The following is a 26,600-nucleotide window of genomic DNA, read 5'->3' on the forward strand; positions in this document are numbered from 1 at the left end:
GCTCAATACGAATCTTCTACCAGATACATTCTACGAGACAAGTATTTTTATTAATAGAAATATCAAAAGTTGAAGGAATTTTTGCAATCTTCTCTTAATATTTAATAATCAAATTCTATGCTTGTGAACCAGTGAGAGGATGCACATTTTCATCGTTCGCTTCTCAATTCTTTTCTTTCAGAAGATATGCTTTTATATTTCACGTAAAGTCTAGACGTTATAAATGTTTTATAGTTTAATATTAAATTGAGAAATGATATAATACAATTATCTAGACATTATGAATATTTTGTAGTTTAATATTAAATTGAGAAATAATGAACACCTTACCTGATAAAAAATCTCATCCACTGTCGCTGCATCCACCAAACCGGCATTATCGGAACTCTTCAATGGTTGTAGGTATTTCTAAAATATGAAAGATCTAATTAACTTCGTGTAACAAAATCTTACGTCTCTGAAGATTTGTTAACAATTCTGTAAAACTTGCAAATGGAATTCAATTCTAGAAACAATTCTGTTTGAATAGTTTACAGATAACAGTAATTACACAATAAAAACAAAGTTACATTTATTTTCGTATTTAACAGTAGCTTATACTTTCAATAACTTTTCAAAATCATCTTTAAAAATTACCCGATGCATCTTCCGGATAAAATTCATTTCTACGAACTTTCCACTCTAAAGTTCGGCCTGAAGTTTAAATAAAATACAAATTAATTTACATTCCTAACGATACATTGAAACAGACGTTAAGAATGCTCTGAGATTCCTTCCAAACGTGATTCATTTTTACATCTTTTCTTAAACGATATAACTTGAAACGACCGAACCCGCTACTATATATTCAATTGATAAATAATTCATGCTCGCGGGAAAGAATAAACATAGTTGAAACAATATCAAACTGTCTTTCCTTTCTTGAGAAAACATTCAGGAACCAAACGGAGAAGAAAATTATTCCTATTTTTCCAAATGGAGCTGGTGAAACGTTCAAACGATAGAGTTTACGAAAAAAATTGTATCGCAATTGCTCGCGTGCAACGTTAATTGTTTATCGGGTGCGTTAACACGATCAATAATATATCGTCGAAAGCGAGCTCCGTTTTACAGAAGCCAGATTTTTCGTCTCAGTTTCTATATCCCCACCATCGACGAAATATTCAGGTTAAACGACGGTTCTGTTTCTTTTCCCCGTGATTCATAAATAAGTGCATAGGCCCGTTAATGTGGTCGCAACGCGATTCCTCGAATTCCTCCTCACGGAACCGAGAAGGCCGATCGTGGAAATACTTCGGGACGGAAAAGAGTGTCGCGACCCGGTATAGAAATAGGCACGAACGTCACCGTGCGTAAGTTATTACTTAATGCCGTGTGATTTAACGCGAAATAAATTTTTATTCGACGAATCGCGTCGCTGATCGCCAAACGAGACGCGAGAATTCCGTCGATTCTCGCGACGCGTGGGAGAAACGCGTCACCGTTTGTTTTCGAGCGACTCTTGACAATAAATTACCAGCAACGTTTATCGAGTTACGTTGAAACGCATCGATCGGTAATGGATCATTAACCGAAACGTTGATTGAACAATTTCTGGAGATACTTACACGTATCAAAAACATGTTATTCAAGCTACTTCGAAGACGATGTTTCGTTGTTAACGAAGGGAGAAGATCGTACGAATGTTATTTGTAATAACAATTCCGTTATTGCGTAAATTTCTGAATATTAAATCTCTGAATATTCGATCGGATTCTCAATTTGTGAACGCGTCGAAGATATCGCGCGCGATAAGGTGTCTATGAAAAAAAAGAAGGTCTGTAGAAAAATTTGAATAACGGCGACGAGTTCGGAAAATTGTGGTGAAAATTAAAATCGAAATATCGACTAACTTCTCGGAAAGTATCGAACGTCACGGCTGGAATTGTTACACGCGGCTTTGGATAAACAGTTACGGTCGTAACTTTCGCGCGGGAATCCGAATAAACATCGCGATTAAAATTCTTGGGCGAAAATCTCTGGACAAACACCGCGATTGAAATTTCCATTAGAAAGAAACCGATTCACGAATACCGTATATCTAGACGGAGAGAGATGCAGCCGATTCGCGTGTTAAAAAATATTTGTCCCGGTCGCGCTCCGTTGGTCGAGATGTTTGCGTCTCCACGGATGGGATTGGAACGACTTCGCGGAATGGGATCGAGACGTTTTAATAACAGGATGTCGTTGTCGTCGGCTTCTGGGGATGAATTAACCCTATGGGGATGGCGCGACGCTTGGATATTTTCGAGTAAAATATTTCCTCTGTTCCAAATAATACGAAGACATTAACGCTGGTATAATTCAACTCGTACGAGAGATATACGGGTGATCCGGAGAATATTAATTTAAAAAGAATTCGTTGTAGGAATAATACATAGCTCATCGAACCTGGATACGCGTTAATATTGATTCTGAAGGATAAAGAAATCAGTGAAACGTTCGGTGGCTGGAATGTTAAACATCTACACGCTGTAAATGATCCATAGGCATAAATATTAGGAATTCGGTTCCGAATAATACAAAGACATCGACGCCGATGTAATTCCTCTCTACTGAGCTTCAGACGAACAATGCCAAGAATTATTTACCATTTTTATTTAAAATAAACTTATTGCTGGAGTTGAACATGGCTCATCGAACCGATTATACGTGATTATTAATTTTGAAGGAGATGAAATCGATAGAATGCTGACTACCTGGGATATTATAAATTTTTAGTACCTATTTGGTGTGAATAATAGACAGATATAAATATTAGAATAATAGAAGAAATATTAACGTATCCGAAAAACGGTGGTTTAAAAGATATTCAGCTTTTTACTTTGCAAGTCAATAATTCTTTAATTTTGAAGGAGAATGAAATCGATAGAATGCTGGCTACCTGGGATATTATAAATTTTTAGTATCTATTTGGTGTGAATAATCGACAGATATAAATATTAGAATAATAGACTAAATATTAATGTATCCAAAAAACGATGGTTTAAAAGATATTCAGCTTTTTACTTTGCAAGTCAATAATTCTTTAATTTTGAAGGAGAATGAAATCGATAGAATGCTGACTAGCTGGGATATTATAAATTTTTAGTATGTATTTGGTGTAAATAATCGACACATATAAATATTAGAATAATAGAATAAATATTAACGTGTCCGAAAAACGGTGATTTAAAAGATATTCAGCTTTTTACTTTGCAAGTCAATAATTCTTTGTATTCTGCAGACACTCTGCACATGCTGTAGATTAGTACGAAGATCGTTCTCAAGATGTTCACAGTTTTAATGTCCGCTTCTGCATGTTCTCTCAATCTCTCTATGAGTCGTCTGTTAATCGTTAACTCACTGAAATCTCAAGGTCTCAGTCATTCTACAACACACATGCACATAGAAGGGTTTATTAGCTCGTAAGAAGCTAAATATCTCTGAAACTATTCCAACGTCTTGAATGTTTGAACCCAACTCTATTTACACTTTATAAGGAAGAAGTAAACATTTCGTAGACACGTTTTAGTCGCAAGTTTGGAGTAGAACAACGACAACAGTATGATACTTTCTCCAAAGATCAGGTCTTTGTATCAACGACCGCTTCAAGAGACATTCGTTAGGAAAATATATAGTGTAATTTACGCAATAATATTACTGAAAGTTACCTTCCTTCGAATGGAATCAAACACTCGAGAACTTCAAATAATTCAGTATCTAATAAAGACAGTCGGTAGTTGTTATCTTTAGAACTGTATATTTAAAAATATATTTTTAAATTTTCAAGGTAACATATTGCCCGATCCATTCGTAAACCAGAATATCATAACGCGTCCCTGTCAATAGCTACTAACGAATATTGTTTAAAACGTTTTATTTCTAGAACGATAAATCGTGATTCAAAAATCATCGAGTTAGACGACTCGTACGATTTACATAATTGAAATGCATAGAAACGATATCTATTGATGTTATTCTCGTATCGAGGAAAACAGTCTCGTTTACACGTTCAATCGCGGTTAAAAATGCTCCAAAAAGGGTTAACAATGACGAATGGCGGCCATGATCGAAATATACGAAAAAAAACGTACCACGGTTTATTTGTGGTTCCCTGGTGGATCCTTTTCTATTATTTTTCTAGGTCAAAGCGACGACATGAAAAATCGCTTGTCTCTCGATATCGCCAGCGCCAACTCCGTCGCTGAATAATCCTCCAGCTCGAACAACAATCACCGTAACGCGAGGGTGGCGCGATGTTTATAAAATATGACAATCAAACGCAGAGTTCGCTGTGGCGGAGTTTGAATTCTCGATGATTCGCTGGAAAAAATCCCGCGACGGAAATCGCCCCCTCCGGATCACGTAGACGCGGTAGCTTTTAATAACTTGCAATAATTTTGAGGTTAGGTCGAGAACACCCTTTCCTCGTATCTCGCTTTTACGCAACAATACGATTTTACTCTCTATTACGATATGTACATTTCATTCCAATTTGCGTAATAAAAACGATTCATATTCGTTACAATTGTTACGCTACTATTCTTCAATTATTTTACGAACATTAATCGAACATTCGTTAAACGAGTGGAGTACGGATTGGGATTGAACAAACGTTTTACTCTCTGATCTAGAAAATTCTCTTCTTAAGGAAAAGAAGAATTATAATTAAGAAAAATATCGACAAATTGTTTTGACGAAGAATACTTTTCGAGTCACTCCATTCACGTTATTCGTATTAAATATTCTAATCGCGTCCGAACAAACCGAATAGATTACACCGAAACTGTATATTTAAGTTTCGTACTGTTATCCGAAGACCTGATTCCATTTGCACAAAATGGATCCATGGATAACGATAGCAATCTCTCGCAGATTTTTAAATTTTTCCAGTAGATGTGAATTATTTAAAAAAAATTTTCTTAAACTTTCCAGCACATCCTAAGGAAATTTTACGTGAAAAAAAAAGTCGAACAAACCTTCGTCTTCTCCAATGAAGGAAATACTTGAAATTTTATTCGTTGCGTGCTTAAACCACATTTTTCCCCCGTCTGCAAGTATTATGAGGTTATCCGTCTCAGTTAATTCTTGCTCGATATTCCGTCACGAGAGTTTCCACGAATTTAAACGGGTAAAGCTTGCTCAAGACTGGTATTATCGGTCTTCGTTTTATCATCTAGCATACCACGTGTAATACGGTTGAAAGTTGAGAAAAATGTTGCTCCCACACGTTCAAGTTCCCGAACAACGCAGTTTAATTGGCACCGGTCGGGAAATGTTGTGTTCCACGTGACAGAATCGCTGGCATTTTCGATTCCCTGTTACGCCTGCACGACCTTCGTGCAATTATTCGACAAACGTTGAATCAATAGAAGGCGATCGAGCGTTCGAAAGATCTTCGGACTTCACGTTCGCGTCTCCATTGAGAACGCAGACACCTTCGGTAGAACCATTTACGAGGTCCGTTTCTCGAGACCGTGGTCGTAAATGCACGTACGCGCCACGGCCGATATATCGATACGCGTAAATAAATCTGGAAATCACGTCTGTCGCGAGATGCGGCCATTAAATTCAGAACACGCGCCGCTAGGTTAGCTAGCGCGCGCGCAGGGTTGCTAGTCGAAGGTTGTGTCCCATTTACGTGTCGATTTTCAACGGTGTTTATGAAGAATCGTCCTTCCATGATCGTATCGAATCACAGAGGCGGTACGCTAATTACGACCGACTAACTGCAGCCATTATTTATCGATCGGTGAGCCTTCGGTGCGAATACGATGACGAAACACGAGACACGCGGCAGATGAGCTTCTTGAAATGTCAAGCGGACCAAGAAACCACCGTTTCGCCCCCGAGGGTTTACTTTCGTGTTTTACGAAACGCCACCGGAGAAACTAAATCAATTAACGCGTGTAAAAGTGATATTAATTCTTACGCGGAGTGAATCAAGACCGCGATAGAATTTACCGCCGCGGCGTCTAGGCATTAACGTTGAATATTAAACTGCATCTGTAATTACGCAGCGTGCACCGCTTCGAGTACAATTTCCGAGGGTATTTGATCAAACGGACAATCGTTTTTATTTCCTTTCCCGAGCACCACCTTTAACCTTTCGACGCCTTAATGAAATTTTTTCACGGGAGAAACGACGTCTCGGTTGAAAAATTCTGTAAAAATTTGTCGCGCGATGGAATTACCGCCGTTGAAGAACCGGGGGGTTTTTTTTTTCTATTTTCTGCTTTTTAACGCTAGAACTACCGGAGGGGTCAATTTGATCGGTTTCGAACTTCCTTTTGAAATTACTTAATTATTAACGGTGTCTTTACTTACAATATTCGTGGACAATTATCCAAATGGACAACCAATGGTACTCTTAAATTAATTTACCCTTTCCTTGTCTAACTTCGAAGATAAGTATGAAGATATATGTGGTGTGATACAAATTGGAATATGTTCACCGTTGATTGTTCTAGTGTTAAAGTAACGGTAAATATTGAATCGACAAACCGCTCAGATAATTCGTTCGACGCGGAGAAACGCTTCGAAATTATTTCCGTAGCGTAATTTCAAAAATTTACCAGGAAACGCACGCGATCCGGACGTGGCATGTTTAATAAAAACAACAACCCGGAGATGCGAGGCTGCATAACTTAGCGAGGAACTGTTCACGAAGTGGATCACTCGAGTGGAATCCTTGTTCGAGATAAACGAGCAACGAGCTTGTTTACGAGAAACAAGGTCGCGGCTTCGATATTTGAGAAACTTTCGAAAAGCGCATTTCAATCGAGCTTGCCCGCCATTTTCCCGCGAGGAAAAATAACAGAAACTTGGGCGACATGTTTCCAATCGCACCTGCTTACTATTTTTAACCCTAAAATTGCAGTGGGATTAATTTTCATCGAAAATTGAACAACGTTGCATTTTAAGTGAATTGAGAGAGATTGTTGAGATAAACAGGGTAATTTAAATGTAAACACTCTCAGAACACCACTGGATTTCAAGTAATATCTGTATAATTTAATTTGGGACAATTATTTGAATTGTAATTATTAAATAATTTGCTATTACTATTTCGTATGCACTGTATACTTTTGTTATATGATATGTATATAATAGTGATAGCTCCCTGGTTCGTATACATTGTATTACATAGCGTTAAGTAAATAGAAAATCTTTCTTTAGAATATTTATTCTGTTGAAACAAATAATTTTTTTCTATTTTTCGGCATTATTAAAAGCAACGAAAATCTTATGGATTTCAAGATGAATGAAAACACCACCGATGATATTTTACTTATTTTTTCTGTCGAATTACAGTAATATCGATAAATTTTGTAAATATTCTTCTAATTGGACGTTTTAAACTAATTTGGTGCAGTGGATTTTTAAAAAAAATATTCGATCTACAAATTGACTCCCGATTGGAGCAGGCGCTCGCAATAAAACCGAGGGTCGAATTTTATTACCGTACAGAGTGAAATTTATTTATGAATTTTATTAATATGTACTCACATTGACTAGTATTTGCAGTGCTTCCACGTACGATCGCTCGGTGTCATAAAGTTCCACAACAACGTGAGTTCTGGTGTCCTGAAACAGATGAATAATATTCGTACGTGAAATCAGCAATTTTGAAAAACAATTGATCAACATTTCGGTACATACAACGACAACGAAAGCTAAAATTACATTGGATTAAATATGTCGTAAAAGAACAAACAAGCACGTACGTAATTACTGGACGACACCAATCCTTTTTTTCTTAAAGTAGCAAGTAAAACAAAAAAGAATGTGGAAGATCATGCAAAAATATTTATCTAACGTGTAAGCGCCATCTGAAAAGCATATGTACAATGAAACATTTCGATATAACATTTAAATACATTGTTTGCAAAAACATTATGTTACTAAATCATTTTGTTACTCTCTCCTGTCAAATACTAACGAACAAAAAATGTTAAGATAATTCTGTTCAATATTTTAAATTCCTCTTAGTTCAACGATGAAAGGTACAACAATTATTCTTTTTCTCGATAATTTGTTCATTCGATCGTTTTACTAATTGATTTTTTGTATGATTATCTCAAAGGCAAGATTGTTATTTTCAAAATTAATTTTTAACAAGCAGCACAATTGTACTTCGAAAAACGGAGTAACCATGAGATAAGAAGTAATACTGCAACATTGCACAGCACCAAACGGATCGTCGTAACAATTTCGACAAATCGGTTTCACAATAACGGGGTATAAATTATCGATAACTGCTTCAACAAATTCTGCACGGTCTGTTCGAAAATCGACGCAATTGTTATATGTAGATCGGCTTGTCTTGCTATAAAGTTTGCACGTGCCCACGTATCGCGTGAGCATATGCAGTTAGTCACGTGTTAACCGATATTGTCATGATGCGAATTACGAGAGAGACTCTTCCCGTGACGTCAAAGTGTGTCCAGACTCGAGTCGAGTGCCAAGTCACGCCACTTAAAGCCACATTTCCACTTACTCTTTCGAGAAAAGAAACGGACAGATACTAGTATTCGCCGGGTGTAACGTTACTAGTGTATATTATCTGGATGACAGAATTGTCTCTTAACGACGACTCTCTTGTGCTTTCAACTGATATGTCGGGACATGTGCCAATCAGCCACAGTGCCTTCCCGAATACAATAGAGGGCCAGATTTTGTCTTCACTTGTCACGTGGGGCATTTTACAACCAACTTCATAGCTGTTTCAACAATACACCTCGTAATTTGTGACACAACTCAAGAACAAGGTATTTCGTCCAAATTGAATCAAAAATATAAGTAGAGTCTTTTTTATATGAAGTTTCTTTTCGAAAATACATAATGAATTTTGAGAGAAGAGAACACATCGAGTCAACTCAGTGCGAAGGTAGTAATTTGTAAGCAAAAACTTAAATACTGGAAAATTTGTATACCGAAAGAAAAGAATTTTAAAATGTAAATAACAAAATTTCATTTTACCTCGATTCAGTTTTATACGAGACGACTCATCGTCGATCGTACCAAAAACTACGTTTTGAATTCATTTACACGAAAGAAAATCCATAAGAATACTTCAAAAGTGTGTTTCGGAAGTATAACTAGGATCTGGAAAAATGAGTCACGAATCAAGGGAACGTAGACAGAGTCGAGTAATTTTACTTAATCTAGATATTTTATGGCTGACTAGAGCGTCTGACTCAATTCGCATTTTCTTCGAGAGATCAAGATAAAAGTGTGACTTTAGGTGACTTCTCGATCAAGATTAAAGTGTGACTTTAGGTGACTTCTCGATCAAGTTTAAAGTGTGACTTTAGGTGACTTCTTTATCAAGATAAAAGTGTGACTTCAGGTGATTTCTCAATCAAGATTAAAGTGTGACTTTAGGTGACTTCTCGATCAGGATTAAAGTGTGACTTCAGGTGACTTCTCGATCAAGATTAAAGTGTGACTTTAGGTGACTTCTCTATCAAGATTAAAGTGTGACTTTAGGTGACTTCTCTATCAAGATTAAAGTGTGACTTTAGGTGTCTTCTCGATCAAGATTAAAGTGTGACTTCAGGTGATTTCTCAATCAAGATTAAAGTGTGACTTTAGGTGACTTCTCGATCAAGATTAAAGTGTGACTTTAGGTGACTTCTCGATCAAGATTAAAGTGTGACTTTAGGTGACTTCTCGATCAAGATTAAAGTGTGACTTTAGGTGACTTCTCGATCAGGATTAGTGTGACTTTAGGTGATTTCTCGATCAAGATTAAAGTGTGACTTTACATGACTTCTCAATCAAAATAAAAGTGTGACTTTAGATGACTTCTCGATCAAAATAAAAGTGTGACTTTAGATGACTCGACTTAGGTGACTCGACTCAAGTTTAAACTTAACGTAGACGTTATAGCAACGATTTATCGTACAATATTTTGCACGATTTTGGTAGTTTCGACTGTTTTGCACGACAATTGTAAATTGTTGGGATTAGTGTACAATCTGTCACGTGACCAGATATGAACGTGTTGAACGCTACAATACGATTATCGTTGCAACTCGACGTAAGATTCATCATACAGTAAATCGTTACGTCAATAGCCCCTACAAGACGTAACACATAGGTAATCTTGCATCCTAGCCCCCCGACAGTTGCATCGTAACTGGGGATTATGACATAAGCGATAATAATGTCGAGGTTGTTGCATCCGTTCGTAACATCTTCATGATTGACACATGTATTCGAACTACTCCTGGATGGATCTTAACAAACGACCAAAATACACCGTGGTAGGACATTTTCAACAATTTTGATTAATTATTTTATCATGTACACTATTTTTACCAGATAAAATTTTGTTCAACGCCGTGTAATTTTGAAATTTCTCAGTCATCCATGTTTTTATTTTACACGGAACAATATCATTTTTACATCGAGTACAAACGTATTTTTACTCGCGCAATAATAAATTTATATCTCGAAATTTCAAGGATACGCGATATCGATAAAATTCCATCGCATCGTTCCGTCCAAAAATTATATTTTTCCCAAAAATAAATCGAAACTGCAACGTAACGTTTCATTATGGGAGATTCTGTTTCTTAAGAAATCGAGTCTCGAATCTTGCGGGAGTACTTTCGTTTGACTTTACTCGGTGAAACTACATCCCACTGTTTTATCACCGTACTTAATTTTCGGTTTCCAAGGGGTATCGTTATCGCGTGCAATAAAATATTCCAAACTAACGATGTTTCGATAACAAATTCGGACAAATACACGACACAAAACACAAAGCAAACATCGATCTGATCGAGGAAGGTGTACACAGAAAACGACAATAATGTTGATGATCGAGTGAAAAATTCGCAAACACCATGTGGAGCAATAAAAACAAAAAAAGAAAAAAACAATCTCGAATACGTCGCGAAACGAAATCGCGACATTTCGAACGTCTCGCGCGGTAATAATGTTCCGAATTATCGCACGGTCGGGTAAATAAATAAATTACGAACGCCCGCGTTATTATTTCCGAAACACGCGTACGTATCGGGTACACTCTCGTGGAACGCAAACGGAAATAACGCGTTACAGAGACAGATTTGTCAAAGCGGACGGTCGAGCGAGCGCGCGGACGTCCCACGAATCTCGAAAATAAATTTCGACGAAATCGAGGCCGCGCGCGAAACAAAATTTGATTCCCCGTTTCGAAGCCACCCCTCGGTTAGAAATTACCATTTCGGCGGTCCCGCAAGTTCCACTCCGTTCTGTATATTTTCGCGGACTAATAAAATGCAATTTCGTAAAGGCCGAGAGCGTTGGTGGGTGGAACGGCAAACATGGTTTTCGAATCGTGTGTTAACACGGAGGGGGCGTCGAATATTCCGACCGGTAGATTCTGCGATCGCGTAGGATAACCAATAAAACGGGTATGTGCGAAAAGAAAAAGTGCGCCGGGCAGTAACAATAAACACGGTCTTCGATGCGTGTATCAATGCGTGTACGGGTACATAAGCATGAAAAGGAGAACTACCCACGCGGCCAGTGCTGACACGCTCGTTATTTTCGCTGTCCACCGACGGCTGGCTGATGAGTTTGCGATCAGCGTTCATCGTCATCCTCTTCCACCAGCTTTGCCGATCCTTCGCGACTGTGCACGATTTTCACTCGCATATCAATCCGGCACTCCGCACCGGAGTCCTACGTCGATCGTTCCGCGATTTTGAGCAACACTGCACGAACGAACGGTTCGGTGACGATCATAAATCTGTTGCGTTATAGACACGTTCTCGATCGACCGTGACAATCTCGAGAACCGATTAGAACCACGATATTCCCTTTCGACGAGTAGCGCGGGTTTTCGCCTCTGTGGGTGCCATCAATGAGGTTAACTCGAACGTGGATACTCTTTTCGAACGGTTTTTTTTTCTTTTTTTTTGTCGCGTATATTATATTGGACGTCGTCGACCTAGGTGGTCGTCAACCACGATGGGTTAATACCGAGGATTGAGAGATGTATGTTAATACTGCAAGGACGTATTGTATTGTATATTTCGTGAAGAAATTACTATAATACTATGCAAATACTATTCGATTAATCGTGTAAGTGCGATTTGTGGATTTTCTGTTTGAAACTTGTCATGATTTTTTTACGTATCTAGATCTGGGATTTAATCGTGAAAGATTGATTAATTATTTGTTTTTAAAACAATTTTGGGCAATATGTAAACCTACGGTGTAAAATACATTAGGAATAATTGCATATTTGGAAAAAGGATGATTATTCGTGCAAAAATTAATCGAAAATGAAGAATAAAATCATACAGTATTATCTTTAGTTATAGAGAGAAACAATTTTGAGAATCTGCTGGATAAGAACAGCATTTTCTTTCTCTAAGAAAATTCATTTTAGAGAATTGCATATTTGGGAGAAGGATGATTATTCGTGCAAAAATTAATCGAAAATGAAGAATAAAATCGTACGGTATTATCTTTGGTTATAGAGGGAAACAATTTTGACAATTTTCTGGATAAGAGCATAATTTTCTTTCTCTAAGAAAATTCATTTTGGAGAGTGATTGTCTTATACTTGTTTACGAAATCGTTCTGATTAAGTAAATATTCCAAGTACAGTCTATATAAAAATTCTATTGGTATATACAATCAGTTAAACGCACACCTATCCAACAAATTTTCCAACCTGTTTCTCTAGATAACAGTCGAGCAAAAATGTTTGATTTTACATTTACGATTTGCTTTCGCACAAAGAATCACCCTCTGGCTGTTGTACTACGATTACCGGGATATTCTGCGTAACAGGAATATACGAATATGTATATCACAAAATTATCGATTTGAAAATATCACGTGCACGTAGTATACAACGAGCAAAGAGTCATTGTAATATTACGATGAAAACGAAGCACTGGTTGAAATTAATGGGTCTTCGATCTACCGCCGGGATCATTCTCGAAATACATTTACCTACGATGTCCGCTCCACTAAAAATACCTTGAATCATGTAAAAGTTATATCGGTTTACAAAAGCGAAAGAGTTACAATATCGGAAAAACTAACGATGTGAGAAAAGGAGGTTTCCTTCGTTCAGCAGTTCCCCTTAACAGCTACAAGCATCGTTAGTTTTACAACATCACGTTTATGGGTTAACATTTTCTTAATACCGGGAGCAAACAAATTATTAATAAAAAAAAAATTAATTACGGGAAAGTGATATCCGATTGCAAGTGTCGGAGAAACGAACGGGAATAATAATTTCGTTTGAATTTAGAAATTAACGTGATTTCAATTATCGGACGAATTTCTGACTCGATCTCGAATGTCACGTGACAGTGCAAAAGAATAAAACAAGTAAAGTGAAATCTTTTGCGAAATCTGGAGTTCGAGATCGATAGTATCTGTAGTATTCTTCCGCGAAGCTTAAATTTTATAGCGGGATAACAAGCGGGACGATGTTTGATTGTCAACAGTGAAGCACCATATTAAAGAAGAGCTTTCTACGAGCTTTCGAAAACAATTCCCACTTCCTGATCGTACATTTCCTCGTATCGCGAACAATAACGATACTCGCGTATTTCTTCCTTGCAAATTCACGTGGAACGATCGTGTTAAGAAAATCGAGAAAAACGTAAATTCAATATTTACAGATATTGAATACAATAAGACGACTTGTAATAAGAAAATTGTCGCGGAGGTGTTAAACGTTGATTTTGCGGGTACGAAACTGTTATTAAAAATCGAGTGAAATAGAAGCCAGAGGAAATTGTACGTAATGAAATTTCAAAGATCGTAGAAAATAATTGACATCGGACTGGACGAGACACAGTCTCGCGAATGAATGTTAATCATTCGACCATCGTCACTTGGCAAAGATTGAAAAGGTAAAGAAGTCTGATTGGTAGATTCCGCGGGAGTTAAGTGATTCGAGAACCAAGAAATGACCAACACATGAGAATTAAACAAATGCATTAGTGAACAGGTGGAAACCGACCTTGGTGCGACGATAAGGCAAGACCTCGAACATCGAGGATAACGTTAAAATGATCTTCTCTGGTATTCCTCCAACAGATTGGCGGAACGATAAATCTAAAGAGAAGGTTTGATTAGAGAAGGTTTGAAGAGAAGGTTAGAGTTCTCGATCTACAGACCTATAGATTTCTCTAAAATTCGAGAATCGATCGTTCGAAGAAATTCGAAAAAATCGAATGAAAATGATTTCAACCGTTTGTACGAATGTCTAGAAACACTCCACGGGAGTATGTTTTTAAAAAGCAGCACATCTTGTCGTTAATCGATCGCATCTTCTCGTTAATTGATCGCATCGATCTTACGGGTGACCTCGTGTCGCGGTTACTTGATCCGAGGAATTCCGATCGCGAAATCGCGAACAAAAGCTCTCCGGTGTCCACTCGAGCTTCTCGCTCGCGGAGTGATTCAGCAGTGCCACTTTAAAAGCTCGAGCCGTACGTCCGGCAAGTTTTGGCGTTTCTACGCAGAGCTTTCACACTTCGAGCTGGATGATCATACGTCGAACACGTCGTACATGTACCGTTCCACGGTGCGTTATATTTAGCGAGGTGACTCAGGGCCCCCCTCGTGAGCTTGCAAGCTCCCCTTTCTATCTTTTTCGCTCTGGCGCTTTTCCTTCTTTCGTCGAGAAGCTCGTCGTTCCGTACGATTACCGAACTGATTACATTCGAGGCGTACCTTAACACTCGATTCTCGTCGCGTTGCAAACCGAACGAACGATCACTGTCTCGTGTGTGTTTCCCGAAAAACATGTTTTCACGAGATACGAAAACAAGCTTTAAAAAATTGAACCAGATGTGAAAATTGACTCGAACATTTCACTCGGCGTCGTTTCACGTTTCCTTTGTTCCTTTCTTCGTTTCTCAAATACAGAATCGAAATATTTTCGTCGAAATACGAACGGATTAGAAACAATTCGACATTTTCGTGAATGTATTCTTTGGTAAATAAGTTTATTCTGCAAATAATTTGGCTGTGAACTAATTGCGAGTTCCTCGAGAAGTTCATTTAGGTTAGATTTTTGTATGGAATTTTGTCATTGAGTAGGACGTTTTTGAAAGTGTTCGATTATTTTTTGTTCACCCTGTATAATTATTTTCTGTTCAAATTGGAGTACAAGTTACAGTGGTATCGAAAGAAACACGATTCTTTGTGAAAAAGTACAGCAAAAGTAATGAATACAATTTTTTGACACTTTTATTTATATTTATAAAAGTAAATTGTAGTTAATGTCACGAGTTTCTACAGTTTGTTTACTGAAGTCTAGTAATTTACTTATTTACCTATTTTTTTTTAATTTTACATTCGTTGTAATATATACAGGAGTTTTCCACGAATTAACGAATAAATTAACGATAAATTAATGATTTTACGAATTTTTCTGTTTTATCTTCAAATATTTCTACCATTTTTTGCGTACTTTTTTTTGCCTTTGCCTTTTATGTAATTCATCTGTCCGAGTAACAGCGAGCGAGACGATTGTTCTTTGTAATATTACACTTCATTGTAAAATTGTAATAATTCCACGAGCAATAAAAGTTTGAAGAGTCGATAGGTAATAGGTTATGCCACTATCAGTATTTTCAGAGAAAAATTGAAAAAAAAATCGAATATGGAGAGACGCGTTAATTAAAACACTCTGGTGTTACAAATGATCTATGAACTTCGATCTTCAATCTTTTTATTAAACAAGTTTCGCGTAAAAAAATGGAGTTTCTTACTCTCGACTTATTTCTTCGATTTTTACTCGAATCACGCGACACCATTATGTAACCGTATTTGTAATTATTTAGACTTTACAATTGAAACGTGTGTATGCAACAGAGGAGGAACTTTAAATTTTTTTTCTATTAAATATAAATTCAACGAAACATTGTGAATAATTTATGTATTCTAATCTATAAGTTTTATAATTTGCATATCATTTTCTGTAATTTATTAATATATAATAGAAACGTAATCGAATCTCTTATAAAAATTCTATTGCAACGCAGACATCTAGTTACATGTATTTATAATCAAAATTATGCAATCAAAATGTCGTAATCAAGATATATGTATCAATAATTTGTATCAATTGTTAGTTTTGTAACGTTAAATTAATGTCTCGTTACGTACGTATGAATACTATACAGTATATATCGATGTATTGAACAATCTGGCGGAGTAAACATTCTATTTCGTTTAATGAGACGTTAATTCGATGTTTGAAAATTTATGACATTCCAATGAAAAATGATAACGAATAACGATAAACGGGCAATGTTTCCAAGAACTACAACGAGGCGAACAAAAGGGAACAAGTAGAATGCGGTTGTTAGTCGAGTGACAAATAATCATTGAAATAAATCTCGACGTAGTGAAAACAGAATGACCGATGTCGAAACGAGGTTGCCTAGAAATTATCCGTGAAGTTGAATATAACATAGGGGAAACGCATATTTTCCGTTGGATGGAATTCGGGGGTTGCGAAATCAGATATTCGGGACAACAAAATCTCGTCACTTTTGTCATCACACGAGCGACAAGGATTGTTAAAATTAGACGAATCAAACGATCGAAACCCGATAATTTTTCGTCCTGCAAAAAGTGCGATCCACCTGAACGATAAACATTCTATCGAAGAAACGTACATTAGATTTCATTTACTAGAATTTTTCCTTGTTTGTATCATTAAGTTTCTTTACTCGTTCAATCGAATTTTATCTGCCAATTTCTATCGTCTATAAGTAAGAATTAAAATAACACCGGGAAATCGAGAACGAAGAAAAATGTTTATAGATAAACAATAACAGAAATGTGTATCATTGAGTAAAATTGATGCGACAATGCTCAATGTCAGACGCGCCATTTTTATTCATCGCGAAGGTCTGCCTCTTGCACGACATTAAACAACGACAGATCAACGAGAAAAGAGCTTCTAGCTAAAGAGCTTTCCTAAGAGACAGGGGAGAGGGCAGGAGTGCATTCTTTGACCTTTCAGTTATTGCCACACATGCTATCGTACGTACTATCGTGTTTGTTCAGCTTTACGGAACACAGAACCACTGACCTTATTTGTAACCGCTAACATCGTTTCATGGTTTTGAAATAAGAATACGATCACCCGATGCGAAATAACCGTGTACGAAAGACACACTACCGCTGAAAAATATTTCACCGTGTACCCGGTGCAACGAAATTTAATTTCTACACGGGCAGGAGCGTGCACTCGCGTTTCAAAAATATTTTTACTTCGCTTTCGCTCGTATTTCTCGTGTCTCGACCATTGTCTTTGCGATTCTAAATTTACCGTCGTTATTACGTAAGTTTTCGTGAAATTTTACATTCTTAGACAAAATAGAACAGCGCGTTCTCGCGAAGAGTAACGTCGAGATGCGAATAAACGTTTCCAAAATTGACTCCAATATCGAAAACCTCGTTTCATTTCATTTAATCCGTTACCCGAACGAACCAAAAGAAAAAGAAATGTAAATGCAAATTATACACACACTTTCGATACAAATATTCGCTCTCGTGAAAACAACAAAGTGTTATTGACTTTCTAAAAATAATAATCGAACGTACACGTAACGAGTTAGGAGATACTTTCGAGCGATGTAGGAAAAGTTTCAAAGAGACGAGAAAGACAAAACTGTGAAAAGGAAAACGAGAAAAGGGTGTATCGCGTCGTGGCGCAGGATCGTTATTTTTCAAGTAGCTTTCGAGGATCAGAGGGTTAATTAACAATCGGTACTGCTATCGGTTCGAGGGATCCCGAGCACGAAATTTTGCGGCAATGCGAGTTTTAGCATTTCAAAGGAACTGCGCGGTAATCCTACCTAACTAGCGGTGCAACGAAAGGTTTGACCTCTGACCTTTGCGACGTATCGGTATTGTCCTCGTAGTACTTATATTATTTCTACTATCCCTCGATAAGAGGGATTAAATACGATTTGTCGTCCGTTGGTATTTCGTTGCACACTGTACCCTCCCATCGGTAATATTCGATTCCCATTGGACTTCGATACAATAACTCGATATCGACGTATTTACGAACGAAATACGAGCGGCACGATAATTAACGTTGCATAGAGGCGAGCCAACCGTTGACTTATATTCGCGACAATTCGGACCGAATAGCGAAATTCCGGAGGGTAGCGATTACGTGAACTTTACATACGTACACGTACACGTACACAGAAAACGCGAAACCCACGTCGAACAATGGACACCGCACCAGACATCCCGTTAACGTCGCGGGTATTAGCCATTGGGCGTGCTACTTGTTGCCGACGGGATTATTTTCTACGTTTCTTAGATTATGACTAGCAAGTAGCACACGATGATCCGAATAGAATCGAGAATAAATAGAAGGTGGCCGAGCTTGCGTGATGCACTAGCGAATATGCCGTTACTCTAGTCCGCGTAATATTAGTTCTAGCTGCGACTAACAGTACTACTATCAAGCATTTCGAATTTACTCAACAACAACTTCACGATCCGGTATCCATTTCACGAAGCGACGACAATTTATACGATAGAATCGCTCCGCACAGGTGTTATCTCGATTTTTACACGGTGATCGTCGAACCACACCGGACGGTCGTCCACCGTTTACCGCGTAAACGAGAGATCCTCGTGGTCTATCTCGCGTCGATTTATCGAGCGATCGTAACGTCCTGTGACCCGGCGAGGCGATGTTCTCTAGTGTCGTGCGTCGTGTACCGATCAAAATCGTTCGGTTGTCGTTTCACGAACCCGCCACTACCGCGCGCGATACGGATCGAGCTAAATCTACATCAAGCGTCGATACACACGGTCGATCACCGTTACCGTACTCCGCTAGCTTTCTGAAAAGACTCACACGTGACACCGGACGACCCGCGAGACCGACAGACGACCACAACGTGGCCCAACCGTGATCCGTGTCCTCGAGGGGGGTAAAACGGAAACTCTCGGTCTCCCGAAGGTCCACTCGAAGGACCTCTGGTAAGGCTCCCGTCTCAGGAAGCGGTCTCACTTCCGTTTACGTTCGCGGGGCTAACGACGCTCCCATCGGTTCCCGTTAGAGCGTTCCGGCCGCTCGATCTCGCAAAAAGACTCACACGTGACGCGGGAACGAATCCGGCTCGGGGAATCGACGGCCAACCTCTCCCTCTTTCTCTTACTCTTACTCTCTTAGTCTCTTTCTCTCTTTCTCTGTTTCTCTCTCTCTCTCTCTCTCTCTCTGTGTATGTTTCCCTCGCGAAGAGAGAGGGTGTCGGAAGCTTTAACGGAGCGGCAGCGAGACACGGCGTTACGCCTGAAACTGGCGACCCGTCGCACAACCGCGGGCAAGCTGATCGATGCCCAAGAGAATAGCGGCCGCTGGCGGTGCGAGCGAGCTAGATGTATCGCTTCCAGGACGCCGGCGCGCGCTCTCACGTGGATTACACGCGCGCACCGGCCAGCATCCTGTCCATCCTGTTCAAGGAGCTTTACCGCCACGACCTTGTCCCAGGAAGGCAAGCTCCCACCGACCTTGCACTCTGCACCGTGCCGCTAAAGAACTCACTCCCTCCTCCGACGCGGCTCCTCTACCCACCTCGATCGCCATAACAATCGCGTTCCGCGAACGCGCTCCATCGATGAGCTCGTACCGTACGACGCCATCGTTTCGTGAAAGCTTCGCGGAACTTGTTACGTGTGTTTATCTTTTATTTGCTTTTTCGCTTCTTTCGACGATGCAACGCGGCGATCGAAGCTTCTCGAGATGGTAATCGGATTCGAGTACGGTTCGTTTCTTTCTTTTTTTTTCTTTTTCTTTTTCTTGCGCCTTTTTCTGGCTCGAGAGGGTTCTCAGGTCGATATTTTCGGTTATTTGTAATTTTAATTTTCTTCTTCTTTTTTTTTTTTCTTTTATTGCGCCTTTTTCTGGCTCGAGAGGGTTGGTCGATATTTTCGGTTGTTTGTAATTTTCATTTTCTTTTCGTATAGTTTCTTCTTCTATTTTTTTCTTTTCTTGCGCCTTTTTCTGGCTCGAGAGGGTTGGTCGATATTTTCGGTTGTTTGTAATTTTAATTTTCTTTTCGTATAGTTTCTTCTTCTATTTTTTTCTTTTCTTGCGCCTTTTTCTGGCTCGAGAGGGTTGGTCGATATTTTCGATTGTTTGTAGTTTTAATTTTCTTTTCGTGTAGTTTCTTCTTCTTTTTTTTTCTTTCTTTTCTTTTCTTGCGCCTTTTTCTGGCTCGAGTGGGTTCTCAGGTCGATATTTTCGGTTGTTTGTAATTTTAATTTTCTTTTCGTGTAGTTTCTTCTTCTTTTTTTTTCTTTTCTTTTCTTTTGTCTTTTTCTGGCTCGAGAGGGTTGATCGATATTTTCGGTTGTTTGTAATTTTAATTTTCTTTTCGTGTGTTCTCGTTTTTTCTTCTTTCTTTTTTTTTTTTCTTTGTTTGTTTGAAAGTTTTATTTCGTTGAATTTTTCCGATTCGCCCGCGTGGATGTTCGTACACGGCGAGAGACGAGGGAGAAATAAGTACGCGAAGAGGCGAGGTGCAGCACAGGTGCAGTTTCTAATTTTACCCCCTTCGTTTATTTGACTTTCTTCGATTTTATTAACCGTTGCTTCGTTTAAAATATACGAGCCCGGTATTTTCGCTCGAATTTGTTTAAATTGGAACGGGATTTGTGTAGATTTATTTTTCGGTCGCGAGAACGACGGATACTTTTGTTTGTATCGTACCCTTTCTCGGAATAATTTCCTACAATTTTGTACAATTTAACGAAATTGTGCAAAACACTCTTCCTAAAAATATTCCAAATACTCTCGAAAGAAATGTAAATAACACTTGTTAATTATTGTAGGAGGTTGCAATAATTACTTTTGTTTTTTATATCGGAGAATCTTTTTAAAAGTGCAGTTCGTATTGTATTATCGCGAGGAAAATTAGCAGTAATATAATTCCAGTATATTTAGTTTAATAATATTTAAATTCTTCCTAAGAGAATGTTTAATTTTCCTTACCCAACGACACGTTACTAAATTTAAAATATTAAAATTTTGTATCAAAGGTGTCATCTTTTTAGAAAGTAATGAGAAAATAGTTTTCGGAGAGGGTTGGAAACATTCTGAGAAATAAACGGAATGTTGATTGTTCCGTGTTTCCTGATATTCGCAATGATAAAACGTTCGAAGAAATGCAAGAAATAATGATTTCTTTCCAAGGAGATAAATTACACGTGGTTGCTGGTCGACAGCTGCGTGTGATTTTAGAATAAGATGGACAGCACACGTGGACAACACCAATCTATAAATGCATGTACAGGAAACGAAGTAATGTCGAATAACGTACTACACGCGTAATTCGAGCCGAGAAATTAGATTGAAATATGATTGGTCTAGTTAAATCCTGTGTATTCGTAAATTAATGGCTTGTTTACGGCGAAAAGGAACGGGATAATAGATTTTTAACTAATTTCATTCCTATCGGAGCACATTTCGCATCAATCTTTCAGGCTCGATGTATCAATCGTCGTTCACGATTAACAAACAGCATTTTGTGTATTACACGCATAGAATCTTTTATTTCCATTTGATCGTACAGTAATTAATTACGTAATTACTCCACGAGCCAAACTCACGATCGATAGAAGTAATTCTATTATAGAATTAAATCGCTGCTATTTATTATATCCGACGCGGTATATTCGTATATCTTTCGAATTGTCGAAAACACTCGATAATTGAAAATATACTGAAACTCGTTACGGTACCGCTGCATTTAAATTAGAAATTAATGAGTTTCCATTTTGCGTGAGACTACGTATCATTGTGTATTTGAAATTTCGATGCTCCGGTGAAAATTGATCAACGTTTAAGACACGGCGCAGCTGTAAACGATTAGTGTATATTTAATCATCGATTCGTTTTAATTTCACAGTGTTCTCGAAAAACTGTCATCGACATGGATTAATTCGATACCCTTTCACGAGGATGTGCGACGTATCTGCGTCGTACACAGAAATCTATTCGCGCGAATATTCGCAACTATGTTCGACGATACCGGAAATTCTCACCTGCGTCAAACCGAATTAGCACGCTGTTCTCTACTATTTCCAAAGCATGTCTACTGAGAATACCTGATCCCTCTGAGCCAGCTACTTCCTGTATCTAGTTAATAGGTGCGTTTGATGTCGGGACACCTTTGACACCGTAAGTAACGCTGAAACTTCAAATAATTCCTTACATGGAAATTACATATTATAAATAGAAATTAACTGCTTCGTAACTGACGTAGTTACGACAGAGCGAATTTTAATTAAACGACAAATATAATGCAATAGACGTCACAGTTTCCCATGGTATAGATTCGGTTTGTAAAAGAATCTTAAATATTAATTTTCAACTCTATATGAAGAATAAGGTTAGTTTCAAAATTAAAATTAAAAGTATTCGGATATTTGAACAGAATCGACATGTATCGTGAATTTTCCTTTTGAATCATAACATACAAATTGATCGAACTTCTGGAAACGTTAGACTTCAAAAAACGTGAAAACTTGTATATGGAATTAAATTGTTCTCATTGCTGTTTCGGTTACGGTTATTTATTAAAACATTTTTCCTTTGTATTTCATATTCAGAGTTGTCCGCCTTCTTAATTTATCTTTTGTTCTCGGCATTTGAAAAACGTACTCTGTAAACTTCTCTTCGAAATTGAAACGCGAAAGAATTTCTAAATCTTGATGCAAATTGAAATTTATTGCAGGTAAAAAATGTTGAACATTTTCCAATTTCATTTTCGTATATTATTTAATTTTTATACGTCACAGAGCCTGATTATATTTTATTCCCGAGGCTCCATTAAAGGACAGGCGGACTGAAAATTCACAAAAAGCGATGGGCTTTTCCCTCGCAACAGAAGGGAATGCGCGTTTATTACGTACACCGGTGAATTATTTTATATTTTTTTAACGTCTCGTGGCCCATATTTATTTCGACGACGCTTGTTTAGTCTGTGCCGTCGCGGCAGCGTCTCAACCCCACAATTTTCCAGCATTTTATTCACGTTTATCGAACAGCTTCGATGCAGCTCGCTTTTCATGCGTTTCGTTCGTGCGCACCGTATGGATCGACAAGTGGTCGTTAATAGTCCCATTAAATTAATTCCAACGCGGTGAAAATGACGTTTCGTATTTTTTTTCTCAATCTAAACTTCCTTTACGCGAATCTCCTTTTAGCAATTTTCCTTCCTTTTTACCGTTATAACTCTCATTTTATTTGTCTCTCGTTCACTTTATCTCATTATCGGACAGACTTAATAGCAACGCATCTGAGTCTGTTGCATCACTCTGCACGTGCACCTTTTCGAACGATACGGTAAAGACATTATTATTACACGAAAATTGAAACGTAGCGTGCTGCCCTTTTGTATAAAAATTATTCGCGTTAATTTATACATTATACGTAGAAATTTAGAAAGCAGAGATGCAGATATTTATTTCACAAGAAGTCTCTTTTCAAAGGGACAAAAATTCTACAATTATGTTGCACAACTACCGTACAATAAAATTTGTCAGTTTGCCAAGGGGACTAATTATAGCACAATTTTTGTGACTATTATTAAGTAAAATAAGAATTTAATGCTGTCTTCAGACACGAATAGTGTAGAATTGTAAAATTATTTTCCAATGATATTTGTTCTCGCGCGATAATAGTTCTGCGGAGACGAAACTAAAACTTTTGCAGCCCTGAACTTCTTGCACTCCATAGGTCTGATACAAGCACGATTGAACGTTTCTTATAAAACACGGAAGACCCCACTTCGATACCATATTGATATAATTTGTTGCGTAACGATATTACTATTCCAATTATGGTACTAGCTGCCTGCAAATTGTGCAGACATTTATTGCCATAAAGTTATTACGTATAATAATTTCTATTTCTAAAAAATTGCCAATCTTTCCCCACCAAATAATTATCAAACTATGTCACTTCAACGCTCGTTGCACTTGTACTCAACTGTAAAATAAATTTCCATAAAAATACATTCCTAGTTATTTTATTCCTGCATTCAATTGCGTCATCCGTGCTTAAAAGAGTTCCATTGCAAAATTGCCTCGAAATTGAATACTAAAGATTGAATATTCGAAAAATCTTAAACACTTCGCTCGAGCTCGAGAGAATAAAAATTTAATCTTGCGAAATTTACAAGCTAAAAAAAAAAGAATAGATAGCATTGTCGACACTTAAAAAGACCCTTTTCGCAATCTCGTTTCGAATCTGGATACTTACGTTGATAAATTCCGTCGAACCGTAAAAGGATAAATGTTTAAAAAGAATCCCGAATACCTCGATCGATCTCGGGTGAACAACGAAGGAAAAATTCGGTCGCGTGAAATTTCGAAGAGAAAAATAGACGCTCGGTGACCACGCAGCGTCACGAATGATAAAGAGAGAGGACCGCTATAAATTACCGTGGAACATACGTGGGATTCAACGTCACGTTCGCCACCGACGTCACGACACCCTGGGCGTTAGTGAGCCCCGCGATTCATTCATGAAATTCTAGAAATCCACGCAATACCGAGAGCAAAACCGATGACATCAGAAGATAGATAAAGAGCCACCTGAAAATATCCCCCGTTTATCCAGAGGCACCCGCTATTCTTGTTCCCGTTAGTTTATATGTTTTCTTAGCGATCTTTCGGCTAGACATTCTATCCGTTCGCGCGCAATAATAACGGGCGTCGTATTTTCACGCGCCCTCGAACAAACGTTATTTTCACATCGGAATGTCAACCTCTTTTATTTCTCCCCCCGTTTCTTGGCGGTGTAACATCCGAAAATTCCAATCCGTCTCGCGACGGTATTACCGCGCCGGAAATATTTGATCCGCGCGTACCTTCGAAACATCCCCGTACGGACGAGATTCGCTCGATGTATCGTCGCGTTATATTTTCCGCGCGAATCGATGCAAATTGCATCGACGAACCGTTTAAGGTTCCCTTCGACAACAATTTCCACGACGACGACCGTTTCCCTTCGAGTGTTTGCAAGCTCGAAGGAGCCTTCGACGCGTTCCTCGCTCCGCCTCACGGACGAGAACGTCTTCTGCTTTCTTTCAAACACGAAACACCGCGATTTTCTTCCCGCGCGACTAATTTCCGTTCACGAGTATTCCTACCGATCGCGAAAAGATTAATCGGGATAAATACGCGCGATGCCTCTTCTAAATCGAACGAATCTATTATTACGTCCACCCCCGTCGAGGGCGATGATTCGCTCCGCTCTCACCATTTCGAGCAAACTCGGTTTTTCAAGGAACGCGAAAGCGATGAAATTTTCCATTTGGAAATTAACGAACGCTAGTGTTCGAAAATCGGTGCGTTCGATGATTCATTTTTTGTTCCGATGTCACCGATGTCGTTGTTCGTTGCGCAACAAGTGTTTTCGTAGGGTCTCTTTCTCGATGCATCGGTAGGTTACTCCTGTGGAAGTCTTTTTTCAGTTACTTTTCTATTTCTTCGTTATTTAATAGGCACGAGGTTTGTTTCTAATTATAATTATTGCGTTTGACGAATCGAAAATTACATCGGGGAAGAAAGTTAAGTAAAACTGAATAACGAATATTAGTAATGGTACTTCTACTATTCGAAAGAGCAAACTAGTTTACTAACTGTATAGATACTACTGTATTGATGGACATTGCGAAAAATTATTTTTATTATTTAATTTTAGCATCAAGTCCTTCCTGTAGAGACAGTTGACAAGTGTAATACAGTAGAGTCTCTAGTATCCGAACGTTTTATTATTCGGATGTTCTCTTTTATCCAAACGTCTCGTAACGACAAATGTGATTACGATAACAATGATGTAACGCGGACTGGCAGTTCAGAAAGAAATTACGAAAATGTATGCGTTTTACAGCATTCCAAAAATGACTTCGGTGATTTCTGGGGCAAAAAGAGTACAACTCCATCTTATCTCGAGAAACCTATACAATTTAACAACTAAAAAGATACAAGACAGTTAAATATCGAAACATAATTGTCCACTTTCTTAATTTCCATTTGAATAAATGAAATTCAGTATATAAAAAGAAGTGATCTATTGCCCAAAAATTCTCTCATCCAGTCACTCTTGTCTCCCAATTAGTACAAATACGAAAAACTGAATTATACAAGAAACCTATGCAATTGAACCACTAGAAAGATACAAGACAGTTAAACATCGACACATAATTGTCCACTTTGTTGATTTCCATTTGAATAAATGAAATTCAGTATATAAAAAGAAGTGATCTATTACCCAAAAATTCTCTCATCCAATCACTCTCGTCTCTCAATTAGTACAAATACGAAAAACTGAATTATACAAGAAATCTATGCAATTGAACCACTAGAAAGATACAAGACAGTTAAATATCGAAACATAATTGTCCATTTTGTTGATTTCCATTTGAATAAATGAAATTCAGTATATAAAAAGAAGTGATCTATTACCCAAAAATTCTCTCATCCAGTCACTCTCGTCTCCCAATCAATTACAAAACGAGAAACTCGATTATGCAAGAAAGCAGTAGACGAAA

General features: G+C 38.0%; 2 protein-coding genes across 13 annotated transcripts in view; both read right to left on the reverse strand.

Annotated features, from left to right (window-relative positions):
* LOC143152295 (rho guanine nucleotide exchange factor 17) overlaps positions 1–26,600 on the reverse strand; it is a 97,757-nt gene that overhangs the window by 19,844 nt on the left and 51,313 nt on the right. For all 11 annotated transcript variants that reach the window (XM_076322251.1, XM_076322258.1, XM_076322257.1 and 8 more), the window contains exons 9-10: positions 7,531–7,608; positions 331–408 (exon numbers count right to left, since the gene is read on the reverse strand). In XM_076322251.1, the coding sequence (XP_076178366.1) occupies positions 331–408; positions 7,531–7,608 (156 nt within the window). The remainder of the gene's footprint in view (positions 1–330; positions 409–7,530; positions 7,609–26,600) is intronic.
* Positions 11,638–18,299, reverse strand: LOC143152301 (uncharacterized). Of its 2 annotated transcripts, none has more exons than XR_012993547.1 (3): positions 14,166–14,843; positions 14,009–14,103; positions 11,638–11,866 (listed from the first exon to the last, which is right to left on the reverse strand). XR_012993547.1 is itself a non-coding variant. In XM_076322269.1 (3 exons), the coding sequence occupies exons 1-3, from the start codon at positions 18,297–18,299 to the stop codon at positions 11,675–11,677; spliced, it is 375 nt and encodes a 124-aa protein (XP_076178384.1). In that variant the 3' UTR covers positions 11,638–11,674. The 2 variants fall into 2 exon arrangements, 1 of the variants encoding a protein (XP_076178384.1); XM_076322269.1 differs by lacking the exons at positions 14,009–14,103; positions 14,166–14,843 and adding exons at positions 17,099–17,190; positions 18,209–18,299.

This window comes from Ptiloglossa arizonensis, chromosome 10 (assembly GCF_051014685.1).
Source record: "Ptiloglossa arizonensis isolate GNS036 chromosome 10, iyPtiAriz1_principal, whole genome shotgun sequence".
NCBI classification, from domain to species: Eukaryota; Metazoa; Arthropoda; class Insecta; order Hymenoptera; family Colletidae; genus Ptiloglossa; species Ptiloglossa arizonensis.